The sequence below is a fragment of the Podarcis filfolensis genome, assembly GCF_964270895.1.
Source record: "Podarcis filfolensis genome assembly, chromosome: 2".
Classification (NCBI taxonomy): domain Eukaryota; kingdom Metazoa; phylum Chordata; class Lepidosauria; order Squamata; family Lacertidae; genus Podarcis; species Podarcis filfolensis.
The window spans coordinates 457,583-474,296 of record NC_139605.1 but is presented as its reverse complement, the minus strand read 5'-3'; the positions used below and the strand labels follow the sequence as shown (position 1 = coordinate 474,296).

Genomic DNA, 16,714 nt, shown 5'->3' with positions numbered 1-16,714 from the left:
CATCAGAATCCTACTCTGGCTGGCAGCATCCACGGCTCAGCCACTCTCGAACTATAAGAACAGCGTTGTTGAATAAGACTTTTAGGGGAGAAAATTATCATAAGATATGGAGGGATAATATTTTTGTACAAGATATGATTATGTTTACCAGTTTATTGAATGCTTCTAGATGCTGGCTGTGTATGCCTGCCCCAATTTTTTTCAAATTAAAGAGGGGAAAGAATCATGGGGCATATATCCAAACTGTCAATATACATTGAAATTCACTTTTAATAGCTCTTGTTGTCTTACAGGAACATACAGTGACCAATCTCAGTGCTATAGGAGTGACACCAGTGCATGGCTAATAAACTAGAAAGGAAGCCTACCATGCAGCTTGGAATCAGAATTCTTATATTCTTGGCTTCCGGATGGAAGTTGGCTTCGACATTTATTGATTTTAGTGATCATTATAGTAGTTATTTGCATTATTTTGTGTTGCTGTATACAATGTATTCCTTCTTTAATTTCTATATGTACTGCATGGTTCTCCAGTCCGCGGCCCGCTTCCGGTCTCACAAGAGTCGCTTATCACACTCGATATAACCATATTGGTACTGACATTTATGACTCTGATTAATAAAATAAAGAAAGAGGGCATGTGGGAGTCAAAGCCATAGCAGAGGCTTGTAAAATTGCAGGGGCCCCCTGACCTCGTGACCAGCACTCCAAGCTTTACAATGTATTGGAATGTATTGACTTTTAATGGAGTTGTGTTTCCTCTGGGCAGTGATGACCCTATATGGTGATGGGTGGGTAAAAGCCATGACGGGATGTAGGTAACGTGAGACATTGGCAAACGGCCATACGACAGGAGACAGGAGAGAACAAAGGGTAATAAAAAAATACCGGACAGGAGAGAAGTCGAAGGAGCTGCCCTCCATCCTGAAAATACTGCTGTCTCACTGTGTCTTTTTTCTATGCTGTGCACCATTTGTGACAGCTGGCTCCGACAAAACATTATAGGTTGCAGTTTACAACATGTATTGACAAAGGTTTTGAAAATTTCTGCGATGCATCTCATGCAGTGGAACAAAATAATTGCAGGGGTGTGTCTAGTATGGTGTTTTGTTATAACGGTTGTCCATTTGAATGGAAGTCCCAGACACAAACCATTATTTGTCTCTCCACAACAGAGAGTGAATTATGTGCATGCGTTCAGGCCACTTGTGATGTAGAATGGTATCTGCAAGTATTCGCAGACCTACAGATGCAATTAACACTACCAGTAAAAGTTTACCTTGATTCCCAGAGCGGCCTTGCTATCCTGTGTTCAGAGACCAATACGCAGCGCACTAGAGTCTTAAGGTTACGTTTGCAGTTTGTAAGGAAACTAATTGCTGACGAAATGGTTGTATTTGAATATATTCCAGGTGACAATCAAATTGCAGACATTTTTACTAAGGCACTTCCAAAGGTTACACATGAAAGACATGTACAAAATATGCTTTGTTTTTGTTCCACAATGATGAACCGCAGGGGAAATGTTGAATGGTTTCTTTAAATGTAAAGGTTCATCATTGTTCCACCCGATGGGTATGTCTTTAAGGGGCCAGAGCAAGGGCCAGAGCAAGATAACGAGACCCAGCTTTACAGCTGTGAAACATAGCAGGTGCTGCTGAGTTGTATTTGATTAATGTGTGTCAGCATTTGGGTGTAGTATATAAGGAGCAGCACCTAGCTCTCCCATTACCCTGGGGGATGGGTTGGTGGTTGGGTCTGGTTTGGTTGTTGATGTATTTAGTGTAAATGGAGTTTTTGTTTTTCTTATTAAAACCTTGTTTAAGTTATTTTTGAGTCCTTTTTTTTTAATGCATGGTCTCCCCAGCAAGCTCTCTGCAGCGCTACCATACTGCAAACAGCCAACAAGGTCAAGGTTTTGAAAATGGTATAGATGCAATTTATTCAGAACAAAAGGCAAAATTAATTGTGAACAATGTAGTGACAGAAGAGTTTAAGATTCAGAAAGGGACACGACAAGGCTGCCCAATTTCTCCATTGCTCTTTATATCAGTCCTTGAGGTTTTGTTAAATATGATTAGAAAGGACCAAGAGGTTAAAGGTATACAAGTGGGAGGTAACAGTACAAGCTGAAAGCATTTGCTGATGACTTAGTATTGACTTTACAGGAGCCAGAATCTAGTACTAAAAGGGTATTGGAATTGATTCAAGAATTCGGACAGGTAGCAGGTTTTAAGTTGAACAAGATGAAAACTAAAGTTTTAGAGAAAAACTTAACTGTGAATGAGAGAGAGAAGTTTCAGGAGGAGACAGGACTAACATTGGTTAAGAAAGTGAAATATTTAGGGGTTAACATGACTGCCAAAAATGTGAATTTATTTCAGGATAATTAGGAAAAATGTTGGATCGAAGTGAAAAAGGATTTAGAAATATGGACAAATTTGAAGTTATTATTGTTAGGCCGAATTGCTGTGATAAAAATGAATGTGTTGCCAAGGATGTTGTTTTTGTTTCAAACATTGCAAATTTTGGATAAGATGGACTGTTTCAAGAAGTGGCAGAAAGATATTTCCAGATTTGTTTGGCAGGGCAAGAAGCCTCGAATAAAATTTAAGATATTAACTGATGCCAAAGAAAGAGGTGGATTTGCCCTGCCAGACCTTAAACTTTATTATGAATCAGCTGCTTTTTGCTGGCTGAGAGAATGGCTGCTTCTTGAAAACACTGACGTGTTGGATTTAGAAGGCTTCAATAATGCATTTGGCTGGCATGCATATCTGTGGTACGATAAGGTAAAAGCACATAAAGCGTTCAAAAATCATATTGTTAGAAAAGCATTGTTTAATGTTTGGATAAGATATAAGGATTTGTTAGAAAAGAAAACCCCAAGATGGTTGTCACCAATGGAAGCGAAGGCACAGAAAAAACTCAATATGGAGGCCAAATGGCCGAAATATTGGGAAATTCTGGAACAAGATGGAGACAGAATAAAACTGCAGAGCTTTGAAAAATTGAAAAACAAAGTGCGATATTGGCTCCATTATTACCAAATAATGGAGGCATACAATTTGGACAAAAAAGTTGGCTTCCAGGTGGAAAAATCAAAATTGGAAACAGAATTGTTAGATTCAAAAATCAAGAATTTGTCAAGAATGTATAACTTGCTGTTGAAATGGAACACTCAGGATGAAATGGTAAAATCAGCTATGATCAAATGGGCACAAGACGTTGGACATAACATAATGATGGCTGACTGGGAACAGTTATGGACCACAGGTATGAAATTCACGGCATGTAATGCCCTAAGAGAAAATTTAATGAAAATGATTTATAGGTGGTACATGACACCAGTCAAGCTTGCAAAAATTTACCATTTGCCCGAAAATAAATGTTGGAAATGTAATGAGACTGAAGGTACATTCTTTCACCTTTGGTGGACATGCCCAAGGATTAAGACATTCTGGGAGATGATTTATAATGAAATGAAAAAGGTATTCAAATATACCTTTCTGAAGAAACCAGAGGCCTTTCTCCTGGGCATGGTCGGCCAATTGGTGCCAAAGAAGGATAGAACTTTTTTTATGTATGCAACAACAGCAGCAAGAATACTTATCACAAAGTATTGGAAGACACATGATTTACCCACCTGGGAAGAATGGCAGATGAAGTTGATGAACTATATGGAACTGGCGGAAATGACTGGCAGAATCCGAGACCAGGGAGAAGAGTCGGTGGAAGAAGACTGGAAAAAGTTTAAAGACTATTTACAGAAATACTGTAAAATTAATGAATGTTAGAAAAATGTGGGAATGAAGTTATATGGCTTTAGTAGAAATGTTATACGGAATTAAGTATAAATAGATTATTAGAGTATTAAAGGAGAAAATAAGGTTAGAATATGTTAAGATAATTAAAGGATAGAAAACAGAGGAAGATGGAAAGGAATTGCTGAAACAATTAACAGAAGTGGAATACAAAAAGGGAGGTGTGAGGAGGTCGTTGAAATAAGTGAATGAAAGATAAGATATTGAAATTGTTTGATGTGTTTTAAACTGTTTTTATTTTGTTTTGTTAGTCTAATGTGTTAGTGTTATGTAGTGTTTTTATGTTATGTTATGTAGTGTTTTTGTATTGTATTGTATTGTATTGTATTGTATTGTTCATTCTGTTTTGTTGTGTTTAAATTGTTGGAAAAGTAATTGTCAGGGGCTCGGGAGCAGGAGCACAGGGGAGAGAGGAAATGGAGAGCGAGGGGGAGGAATCCGAGGGCAGCGTAGGGGAGTATGACAGTGACCCGAGAGATTCCATGAGCTTCTCCAGCGAATCAGAAGATTCCCAGAAGGGGGCGTTGGTGGTCAGGGCAAGGGGGGTCCCAGGGGGGACGCACCAGAAACAAGGAGCCAGCGGGGAGCCCCAAAGCAGCAGCGGGGGATCAGGACCAGTTTCCCCACCAGAGCGTAGTGGGGGGGAAGAGTCACATGTGTCAGGACCAGCGTCTCCTCCAGCGGGGAGAGAGGATGAGTCAGGGCTGACCACGCCTCCATCGGAGAGTGGGGGAATGGAGGGGAGGTCAGTTGCAGCTAGCCCCCCCCGAAGGGGGAAGCAGTGACAGCAGCAGTGAAACAGTCAGGAGGAAAGTTGCTGGCTGGGCGCGCGCGCCAAGTTCAAATGTGCAGGCGCGGGGGACAGCAGGAGACCCGGATGGGGAACCAGCTCCTAAAGCCCGCCGGAGGGAGGGGGAAGGCTCAGGGGACTCAGCGTCAGAAGAGTCTAGAAAGGGCGAGACCCCGACGGACAGGCGGACCCAGAGGAGGAAAGAACAGAGGAAGAGGTGGAGCAAAGCTAGAGTCTTAAACTGGTGTATGGGGGGAGGAGATTCAGACGGAGCATCAGCGGTCTAATGCTTGAGACGTAGGGCTGCGCCCTGCGGCTCTGGAAGTGAAACTGAACTTCAATAAAGACTTTTGTATTTAACAACGAAGCAGCGTTGGTCCTTTGTGAGCTGGGACCTAGGGCAGCTCTGACAGTAATAAATATTATTTAAAAAAGAGAGAGAGAGATGTGAGGCCGTGCTTATAGTTTTCATTGTTTTTGTTTGCTGGTATTAACTGAGATATTGCTTGGCTTTTATCTGGGATGGATTTTGTTCTGGCACGATCATGGAATCCACTCCATCTCCAATCACAACTTATATTATGATCCAACAGGGATCCTTACTGAGAGAGTCCATGATCCCACGATTCTCCTCCTTGACTTCTTTATGCTGAGCTCTCTGGTCAGGATCCAGCATCGTCCACGCCTTGTCTGTGAAACAAACAGCAACATCTTCACCCGAACACTCATCATCAGAAGTTATTTCAATCTTGTTGGTCAAAATTTAAATTGACAGAGGTGGCAAGAATACACAGAAGAATTATACCAGAAAGATATGGATGTCTCGTACATGCCAGGTAGTGTGGTTGCTGACCTTGAGCCAGACATCCTGGAGAGTGAAGTCAAATGGGCACTGCAAATAACAAGGCCCGTGGAAGTGATGATATTCCAGCTGAACTATTAAAAATTTTAAATGATGATGCTGTTAAGGTGCTAGATTCAATATGCCAGCAAATTTGGAAAATTCAGCAGTGGCCAGAGGATTGGAGAAGATCAGTCTACATCCCAATCCCAAAGAAGGGCAGTGCCAAAGAATGCTCCAACTACTGCACAATTGCACTCATTTCACACGCTAGCAAGGTTATGCTTAAAATTCTACAAGGCAGGCTTAAGCCATATGTGGACCGAGAACTCCCAGACGTGCAAGCTGGATTTCGAAGGGGCAGAGGAACCAGAGACCAAATTGCAAATATGTGCTGGATTATGGAGAAAGCTAGAGTTCCAGAAAGACATATACTTCTGCTTCATTGACTATGCAAAAGCCTTTGACTGTGTTGACCACAGCAAACTATGGCAAGTTCTTAAAGAGATGCGAGAGCCTGATCACCTCATCTGTCTCCTGAGAAATCTCTATGTGGGACAAGAAGCTACAGTTAGAACTGTATATGGAACAACTGACTGGTTCAAAATTGGGAAAGGAGTACGACAAGGCTGTATATTGCCTCCCTGCTTATTCAACTTATATGCAGAATTCATCATGCGAAAGGCTGGACTGGATGAATCCCAAGCCGGAATTAAGATTGCCGGAAGAAATATCAACAACCTCAGATATGCAGATGACACAACCTTGATGGCAGAAAGTGAGGAGGAATTAAATAACCTTTTAAAGAGGGTGAAAGACGAGAGCGCAAAATATGGTCTGAAGCTCAGCATCAAAAAAACGAAGCTCATGGCCACTGGTCCCATCACCTCCTGGCAAATAGAAGGGGAAGAAATGGAGGCAGTGAGAGATTTTATTTTCTTGGGCTCCATGATCACTGCAGATGGTGACAGCAGTCACGAAATTAAAAGACGCCTGCTTCTTGGGAGAAAAGCAATGACAAACCTAGACAGCATCTTAAAAAGCAGAGACATCACCTTGCCAACAAAGGTCCGTATCGTTAAAGCCACGGTTTTCCCAGTAGTGATGTATGGAAGTGAGAGCTGGATCATCAAGAAGGCTGATCGCCGAAGAATTGATGCTTTTGAATTCTGGTGCTGGAGGAGACTCTTGAGAGTCCCATGGACTGCAAGAAGATCCAACCTCTCCATTCTGAAGGAAATCAGCCCTGAGTGCTCACTGGAAGGACAGGTTGTGAAGCTGGGGCTCCAATACTTCTCATGAGAATACACCTCATGAGAAGAATCCCTGGTAAAGACCCTGATGTTGGGAAAGATGGAGGGCACAAGGAGAAGGGGACAACAGAGGACAAGATGGTGTTCTTGAAGCTACCAGCATGAGTTTGATCAAACTGCGGGAGGCAGTGGAGGACAGAAGTGCCTGGCGTGCTCTGGTCCAGGGGGTCAAGAAGAGTCGGACACGACTAAACGACTAAACAACAATATATACAACTTAGAAGTATATTCAACTCTGATCAAAAGAAAGGATTTGCAAAAGAAGATTCGAAATTTAAAGTCACAGTGATACAGAATAACAAGAAATTGCTATCCAAAACCTATAATCTCTTATAGGACTGGGAATTAATGGAGGAAGAAGAGAAAGAAACGATGATTAAATGGTCCCAGGATCTCAGACATACTATCTATCTAGAGCAATGGGAGAAACTCTAGCGAGAGGATATACAATTTACTGCCGTATACACAATTAAAGAACATTTTGTAAAGATGTTCTATAGGTGGTACTTAACGCCAGTTAAGCTGGCAAAGATATACAAATTAAAATCCAACCTCTGTTGGAGATGTGATGGAGAAATAGGAACAACAATACATATGTGGTGGAGGTGTGAGGAAATTAAGAAATTTTGGATAGCAGTACACGAAGAACTAAAGAAAATGTGGAGAATATCAATAACAAAGAAACCAGAGAAATATGTCCTTGGATTGATAGTTGATGAGATACCTCGGGGGAGGGGGGAAGAATTTTTCTATATGCAAGTGCAGCTGCTAGAATAGTGATTGCTGCTCGGTGGAAGTCACAAACTATGCCCACAAAGGAGGAATGGATTTGTAAACTAAATGAATATTTAATTCTGGCAAAATTAACTGCTATAATAAGAAATCAGTTGAATCAAAAATTAAAAAAGGAGTGGAAATGTTTTGATGAATATATGGCAAAATCTTGCTCAAGAAAAGATACGCTAATATGCCTAGATTAAAATGTGAAGTACTGGATGGAAGAAAAATTAGTAAGGAAAGATAATAAGAATATGTAGATGATTTGAGAAGGTTGTAGAATGCAAAGATTATTGCAAATTTTATAATGTGGAGGAAATTGAGTGGGGGCGGAAGGAAGTGGGAGGAGGGAGAAAAGGATAATATGATGGATTGAGGAAATAGAAATATAAATGTATGGGGTGATGGGGAGGAAATGGTGTTGGCTTTGGTACATCTGTATTGTAATACAATATGTGAAAACCAATAAAAATAAAAATTAAAATTAAAATAGAAAAATATTTAAATTTATATGTAAATCTTTCTTCACTTTGAACCCCCCTCCCATTTTCATGATAAGACCAACTCTGTATTGTTTCATTGGTAACAGAAGAGGAAAAATGACTATTACTCACTTAATCAAAGCACAATGGCCACAATTGCTTCAGTCTAGGCATTTGGCTCTGCGATGCTGAATGTTTTTTAAAAAAAGAGTCGTGGGTTCTAGTGCTGCGCGACGGATCAGTGTCTGACGTTGTTAAGGCATCCAGATCACAGAACTGGTTTTAGACATTTTGAGCTGCCAATTCATCATGTTGGCCAGGGAGCTGTGATCTATTCCTGGCTCAAATTGCCTGTAGATGACAAAGGCGCAGGCAGGCAGGCAGGCAGGTGGGGGAGCCCAAAAAGGTGCTCCCCCTTCTCCATCTCCATCCGCCTGCCTGCCTCCCCCCACCCCCAAGCTGAACAAGCCCCAATTCCTCTCTGGCTCCATCCCTCCACGTCCCCATCTCCCCTCCCCTGGGACTCACCAGATCTCTCGGAGGTCACTGGGAGGGAGTGCTCAGAGGTTGAGAGGAGGGATGCAGGAGACAGCCGGACCAGGTCAACCGTCCATCTTCCCCCTTCCATCCTTGCTAGCTTTGCAGGATCCGTCTCCTTCATCCTTCCTGAGGAGTCAAGGAGCCAAAAGAAGCTGCAGGGTCCTGGGAGAGAGGAAGAAGCAAAGGGAGCCTCAGAGGCCCTGCAGGGATTCTCCTGCCCTAGATATTCTCCTGCCCCTGGAGAAGCACAAATGGGGCAGCCCCTTCCCAACAGAAGCCCCATTTCTAAACCTCTCCAGTGGATGCAGTTTCCCCTGTTTGCTCCTCGCCCCACTTCTTAAGGCTGGCAGGGTCTGTCCAGTCGTGACCTCAAGGGAGAACTCCTTGAACTCAGTGGGGACACAACTTGGTGCCAAACCCAGTCACTTTCCTGTCCCTGAGCCTGAAAACTGCAACATCAGAGCATGGGCAGGAAATAATGAGTAGCCATTACCAGTAGGTTCCCCCATGCTAGGTGCTTTGTATGGAGAACCCTGCTGATGCTCTTTGAGCTTCCTCATCGCATGCCAGGCAGATGTTGTGGCCATATTTGCCTCTGTCTGGGGTTGCATGGGGACCAAATCTGTATGCGGAAGCAGAGGAGCTGGCGATGCCACATTTTTGAAACACAGCCCTCCCCCTTCGATATTCCCTGTGCTTATACACAATCTTCGCATGTCTCCAGTCTCAAAATGTGGCCCCCACAGTGGCATGGAAGCCGTCAAAGTATAGATCCTGCGCATGTGCTAAATCTGTTGTGTTCTTAAGAACACCAGGCATGTAGACCCTTTATGAACTCCAGAGGAGAGCTTTACACTTGTGAGAAGATTCCCAAAGGCTGAGGGTAGCTTGAGAGAACTAGCCTCTTTTGAGATCGCACCAATTTCCATTTCTTGTTTATCAAAACAAGTCCAGTTGTGCAGATGCAGACGGGCTTTTCTCCTCCCTGTGCTCCCCCCATGTGCAAATGTTCCCGTCTGGCTGCAGCCTCTGTTCTCAAAAGTGTTGTTGTTGGTTTTTTTTAATAGGATATTTATTAAGATTTTTTAAAGTATTACAATAAAGTGAAAAAGAAGAAAAAACAGATAAATAACAAAAATACAGAATAAAGAAAATTAAAAACACATAAATTTTCAGTTGCTTATTTTCCTTTAACTTGTTTCCCGGACCTCCTCATACCTCCCTTTTTTGTATTCCACCACAAATTGTTGGTTCAGCAAATCCTTACCATTATATTATTACCTATTTATAATCCTTTTTTTTTCATATTCTCTTAAAGCATTACAGCTGGAAACCACTTAATTTCAATCCAACATCATTCTAACATTCATTAATTTTACAATTTTTCTGTAGATAGTCTTTAAATTTCTTCCAATCTTCTTCCACCGACTCTTCTCCCTGGTCTCGGATTCTGCCAGTCATTTCTGCCAATCCCATATAGTCCATCACCTTCATCTGCCATTCTTCCAAAGTGGGTAGATCTTGTGTCTTCCAATACTTTGCAATAAGTATTCTTGCTGCTGTTGTGGCATACATAAAAAAAGTTCTGTCCTTCTTTGGCACCAATTGGCCAACAATGCCCAGAAGAAAGGCCTCTGGTTTCTTCAGAAAGGTATATTTAAATACCTTTTTCATTTCATTATAGATCATTTCCCAGAAAGCCTTAATTCTTGGGCACGTCCACCAAAGGTGAAAGAATGTACCTTCAGTTTCTTTGCATTTCCAACATTTTTTATCGGGCAAATTATATATTTTTGCAAGCTTGACTGGTGTCATGTACCACCTGTATATCATTTTCATAATATTCTCTCTTAAGGCATTGCATGCCGTGAATTTCATACCTGTGGTCCACAACTGTTCCCAGTCAGCAAACATAATGTTATGTCCAACATCTTGTGCCCATTTTATCATAGCAGATTTCACCGTTTCATCCTGAGTATTCCATTTCAACAGCAAGTTATACATCTTTGACAAAATCTTAGTTTTGGGTTCTAACAGTTCTGTTTCTAATTTTGATTTTTCCACTTGGAAGCCAATTTTCTTATCCAAATTATATGCCTCCATTATCTGATAATAATGAAGCCAATCTCGCACTTTGTTTTTTAGTTTCTCAAAGCTCTGCAGTTTTAGTCTATCTCCCCACAAAAGTGTTGTTGTTGTTTAGTCATTTAGTCATGTCCGACTCTTCGTGACCCCATGGACCAGAGCACGCCAGGCAAAAGTGACTTATCTCCAAACCTGAAGGGGGTTTCTTTGCCTGCCCAGTTTTCCTTCACCCCAAGCCCCCTCCCCCCAAAAGGAAGCAGCGCCTGGATCCCAAAGGAAGAACAGAGCTGCAGACCTCCTGCGAACTGGACCCCTCCCTGGGTTGGCAGAGAGGACGAGGGAAGACCCTCTGCTCCCTGACTTGGGGCTCTCCCCCCACCAGGCATGATCTGAACAGGGACCCCCCTGCACCCCTGGGACCCCCTTTTCCCCATTGCACCCTCAGGTGGAAGAGAGAGGAGACTCACCCGATTCCAGGAGGGCATCAAGGAAGCTTTTGCAAAGGAGAGAGAAGAAAGCAGCCTCCTCCTCTCGGCTCAATTTATCTAGGACTCCATGACACCTCCCCTGCCTCCATAATCCCTCAAGCGAGGTGTCACGTATTCTCAGGAAGACCCTAATCCTGTCAAATCACTCTGCCAAGCCTTTCCTCCGGGCAATGCCAGGTGGCAGACTATGGATACTTGGACCATTGTCCTCTTATCACCAGTACTCAGGATGTACTTATCTGTGCATATCTCCAGCTCTGCATATTCCCCCCTCCCTCCTCCATATGTTAATCCTGTGTAACCCAACCTCTTCTTAATGTATTCATGATGTAACTGGGATGTATTTTGCACTGTATTCTGGGACATGGAGGGAAGTTTCAAAAGTTCATGTCACCCCTTTCTCGCTGTTCAATCTCGCCTTGAACCTGCTGCGCAATAAACTTGGATCTTCTGCAGTTTGCTCCTGTCTCCGGCTGAGCTCATTTTCCTCCGCAGGGACCCGCGGACCTAGTCCGACGAGCTGGGTGGCAGAGCAGCCTCACACCCAGATTTTACCGTAACAATGGCTTGGCCTCCGCAGGGCAGCCTCTCTCCTCGCCATGTTGGCCCCACAGAGGAGGCCTCTCCGTTGGGAGATGCCAGGCAAGCAGCCTTGGGGGATCCGCCGGGGTCTGCGAAGGGGGCCAGGAGGGAAAGGCCCTCTCTGTCTCAGAGGCGCAAGGAGGAGAATACTTCCTGGGACCCCCTTCTCCCCATTGCACTCTCGGGGGGAAGAGAGAGGAGACGTGCCGAACTCCAGGAGGGGCACCAAGGAAGCTTTTGCAAAGGAGAGAAAAGAAAGCAGCCTCCTCTCTGCTTGCATGAAGGGATGTGGGAGGGGGGAATTTAGCCATGGAGGACCTTGCCCCCTCCCCCTCCCCTTCCTGTCCTCTCTAGGAATGCAGCTCTGCTCCTTTTAACCCTTGACACCCCCTGCCTCTCCCTGCAGTTTTCCTGCTTATGTGCCTGGGCTCAAGCAGTTCTCCTCCCTCCCCCCTCCTCCATCTGTGCCAAGGACTCTGCCCCAAGGAGCCCACATCTGATCCAGAGTAACCGCAAGGGAGACGGGGTTCCCCATTCCTATTCTGCCACGCATTCTGCTACATATTGTTAAACGTTAGAAATTCACAAGAAAGCACATCGTTGTTTCAATCTACTCAGTTCCAATGGCATTTAGGACCCGGGGAAGTGAGGCCTAAGGGGAGGGGTGAGTGAGCCCACCATAATCCCTGAGATGTTTCCCCCGCCAGCCCCTTCCTCTCCTTGCAAGGGAAGAAGCTGCACCTGCTGAGTTTCTGCCTTCCCCCAGCGTTGCAAGGGCAGGAAATGCTACCAAGGGGACGATCTCTCCACCTCTGCATCCTGCTTCCTCGACCCCCCTCGGAGGGGACCCAGGTGTCCGGCCCAGAGCTCTCCTCCTCCCGTGCTCTGTGAGGGACCCAGGCGTCCTGCCTCAACCTACCCAGCAGGAGCAGCAGCAGCGGGAGTCCCTTGGTGCGGAGGGTCGAGTTTGAGAGAGCCTGGTCTAGGAATTAGACCATGTAAATTTTACATGAAATGCCTGTCATGCTGTAAGCACAAAATCAAGGTAGTACAAAAAGGCAAAAGCACCCTGAGAGACTTCTAGGGCTAGTATAAACAATAGCGGTGAAAGAGGGCGTGTCCCCTTCTGTATCTTACATTTTTCTAAAAAAGTATTGTTCACAATCATGCTTGCCATGTGTTCCATATAAAGGTAAAGGGACCCCTGACCATTAGGTCCAGTTGTGACCGACTCTGGGGTTGCGGCGCTCATCTCGCTTTACTGGCTGAGGGAGCCGGCGTACAGCTTCCGGGTCATGTGGCCAGCATGAATAAGTCGCTTCTGACGAACCAGAGCAGCGCACGGAAACGCCGTTTACCTTCCTGCTGGAGTGGTACCTATTTATCTACTTGCACTTTGACGTGCTTTTGAACTGCTAGGTTGGCAGGAGCAGGGACTGAGCAACGGGAGCTCAATCCATCACGGGGATTCGAACCACCGACCTTCTGATCGGCAAGTCCTAGGGTCTGTGGTTTAACCCACAGCGCCACCCGCGTCCCATATAGGGTTCCATATAGATTGTCTCAATTCCCTTTATAAAAGTCTCTCCAGACTCCGTTGTTTTCGAATACCTTATTCATAAATGACCAATATATACTGCCAAAAACGTTTCCTGCACTGATTGTTTCTCCTTCATTCCCTGTCCTGCGGCTGTGGCCTGGCCTGCGAGGTTGCTGCGTTTTCTGCCAGTCCCAGATTATTTGGATTCACTAGGATTCCTCTCTTGGTTTTGGATTGTTCTGAATGTTCCTGGTCCGGCATCCTGTTCTCACGGGGCACCCAAAGAGACGCCTCTTCTGGCCAGCAGGATCCGAGCACCAGAGCTTTCCCTGCCTGTGGTTCCAGCAAGCGGGAATAGAAGCAGGCCTGGCTGCAACTGGGGAGACAGAGCACAGCCCTCCAGGCCAGGAGCCCCCCAGGGCCCCCTCCTCCTCCTTCCATGGGCCTCATCCTCGCTTGAAACCCATCTGGGGTGCTGGCCATGCCCGGCTCCTGCGGGAGGGAGTGCCACAGTTTTACCTACACGCTGTGAAAGTGGTAAGTCGCCTGTAAATAAAGCATGCTGCAATGGAGACAAGACCGGTGTTCCTCCTTTGGGAAGGGATGGGCGGCCTGGGGGCTCCCAAGGCTGTGGGCTTCTTTTCCAGGAGCAGCAGCTGCAGAGAAACTCCCGGATGGGGAACAGCCTTGAAAGCTCCGAGAGAGGAAGGTTTCCCGACCTGCCCCCCCCCCGAGCCCCCTCCCTCCTCCCCCCCCTGCATTGCCCAGGGCAGCCAGCTCAGCCTCTCTTTCCCCGGAGGGGCCCCAGGCCTGGCCCCTGCAGCCCAGAGAGGCTTCCCGGGGGCCCATTTCCAGGGGGCAGCAGGACCCTCTGCTCCCAGACTTGGGGGTCTCCCCCTGCAGCCCTGGGACCCCCTTCTCCCCCAGGCACCCCAAGGGGGGGGGAGAGAGAGAGGAGACTCACCGGACTCTTCCCAGGAGGGAAACCGAGGCAGCACGGGGAGGAGACAAGAGAGGCCGGAAGGGGCGCGGAGGGAGGGGACTCTGCTCTGGAGGACCCGCCCCCTGCCGTCTCTACTTCCTGTCCTCTCTAGGACTCCAGCTCTGCTCCATTTAACCCTTTGCAAGCTGAGTGCAGCCAGCAGGCCGCTCTCTCTCCCTCCCAGAATCCGGATGGTCCAGAGCATGTGCAGAATTCTCTGTGATTCGCGGCTCAGAGGCCATCTAGACAGCAGCCTCGTGCCCTGCCCCCAGATGTGCGGGCGGGGTAGAAATAATGTATTATTATTATTATTATTATTATTATTATTATTATTATTATTATTATATTTCACCTGCTCAGCAGCCGACTGAAAGTCTGTTGCAATATTAGGAGGGTACCTGAGAGAGACACCAGTCCCTTTGGAGTGTTACGGAAAGGGGGGGGGCATGTCTTCTTCACCTTCTTCTTCGCTACAATATATCAATTTATTTCCAATTGTCAATGTCAAAAGGGACTAAAATTTATAAAATTCATAGAAAATCAACGTGCCAATTTGCTCAATTTCTCTAGGACTCCATGACACCTCCCCTGTCCTCCATAATCCCTCAAGCAAGGTGTCAAGACCCTAATCCTGTCAAATCACCCTGCCAAGCCTTTCCTCCGGGCAATGCCAGGTGGCAGACTTTACATACTTGGACTATTGTCTTCTCATCACCGGCACTCAGGATGTGCTTATCTGCGCATATCTCCAGCTCTGCATATTCCCCCCTCCCTCCTCCATATGTTAATCCGGTGTAACCCAACCTCTCCTTAATGTATTCATGATGTAATCTGTGTAACCCAACCTTTCCTTAATGTATTCATGATGTAACTGGGATGTGTTTTGCACTGTATTCTGGGACATGGGGGGAGTTTCAAAAGTTCATGTCACCCCTTTCTCGCTGTTCAATCTTGCCTTGAACCTGTTGCGCAATAAACTTGGATCTTCTGCAATTTGCTCCTGTCCGGCTGAGCTCATTTTCTTCCGCAGGGACCCACGGACTTAGTCCGATGAGCTGGGTGGCAGAGTAGCCCCGCACCCAGATTTTAGCCTTAACAGTTGGCCGCCCAACGTGGGGCATGCGGTTCTCCCGCGTTGCTGACCGGGGGCCCCGAAATCTTCAGCCGGCACCGGGCCATTTTGCCTGGGAAGATCCTTTGGACCCTCGGCCATCCTCCAGGCGGTAATCAAAAGCCCCAGGAGTTCAGCCGGGGAGCAAAGAGGGATCCAGCCGGCTTATTCATCGATCCCGGGATCATCATAGGAGACACGTGAGTATAAGGAAAAGGAAAAAACCCAGTGCACTGGTGGGAAGGGGGTGGAATCTCCTGGCAACTGAATTCTCTGCCCTCCTCTCTATCGCTCCTTCTCGCCTGTCTCTTGGTCCAATTGGTGAGAGAGACCGTGGACTGCTGCTCGACCCAAAAGGGGGGTTCTGAGCTCTATCTCTTTCTCCTCTCAAACCCTCCAGTCAGCCGCACCAATTGAGAGTCCGAAAGTAAGACGGAGAGACCCGGCTTGGAAAGACAGCCGACTCTCTGCAACGGGCATCTCAGTTGAAAGCAAGGGGCTGGAGTTCTTCTTCCGAACTTCCCGAGCGCCCTTACGGAGGGGGCAGGAAGGGGTCTTGCTTTCTGTCTCAATCCCAGCCGCACTGGTCGGTGCCACGTAACACGTGTATCGTGCGTGAGCCCGCTTCCAAAAGCAAGGGGGATTTTCGGTTCAAAACTCTATCCAGGGATCACCCAATCTGGCACCGCACGGCGCGGGCGTCCAGTAGGGCCCCTTTTCCTGAGATTGTAACGATAGGTAGGAGGTTGCCAGGAGGGATAGCTCAAGAGGAATTGGGCGGGATTTGGCAGAGTGGAAAGGAAAACCCCAGGAAATAGATAAGTAAGGAAGGAAGAAAATAAGTGAGAAAGGAAGAAATAAGGAATTAGGTAGAAGAGCTCTCTAAAAGGAAACCCTGTTAGGAAGTTGCCAAGCAACAAGGAAAAGGAAAACCCTAAATAGCCCCCTGTACAAGTTACCCAAATCCTAATCAACCTCTCTCTTTCTCCCTTCTCTATCCCAGACACCCCCCCAAAACAGAAAAACAAAAAAAGCAACAACAGCAATGCATGCATATATAAAGGGGTACCCAGTCAACCAAGCGTTGTGAGCCCTGCCAGTTTGATTAACTGGTGGTGTGTTTGAAGAGGCAAGGAAGCTCATAAAACCATGTGGGACCTTCCTACTAATTTCACTTAATGAAGCCAAAGGAAGCGGCCCAACTCCTTGCGATAACCAACTAAAGAATGAGAATATATATGTTTACATGTTGTCTGTTATGTGTGTTGTCTGTTAATACATATATGAGAATATGTATGTTTACATGTTGTCTGTTATGTGTGTTGTCTGTTCCTTCTGTCTCTGACAGACTGCCTTTCT

The 16,714-nt window shown here is 45.9% G+C and overlaps 3 protein-coding genes across 6 annotated transcripts in view; 1 reads left to right on the top strand and 2 right to left on the bottom strand.

Moving 5' to 3' along the window:
* The window catches only part of LOC310756442 (uncharacterized protein), a 142,109-nt gene extending 127,446 nt beyond the window's left edge, over positions 1-14,663 (bottom strand). For both annotated transcript variants that reach the window (XM_083600530.1, XM_083600531.1), the window contains exons 1-3: positions 14,227-14,663; positions 9,061-9,189; positions 8,556-8,729 (exon numbers count right to left, since the gene is read on the bottom strand). In XM_083600530.1, coding sequence (XP_083456656.1) covers positions 8,556-8,729; positions 9,061-9,189; positions 14,227-14,449 — 526 coding nt within the window. In that variant the 5' untranslated portion in view covers positions 14,450-14,663. The remainder of the gene's footprint in view (positions 1-8,555; positions 8,730-9,060; positions 9,190-14,226) is intronic.
* Positions 1-16,714, bottom strand: part of LOC310757072 (uncharacterized protein) — a 238,572-nt gene that overhangs the window by 47,168 nt on the left and 174,690 nt on the right. The gene's annotated exons all lie outside the window — the stretch shown is intronic.
* Positions 1-16,714, top strand: part of LOC310757028 (uncharacterized protein) — a 163,842-nt gene that overhangs the window by 77,656 nt on the left and 69,472 nt on the right. The gene's annotated exons all lie outside the window — the stretch shown is intronic.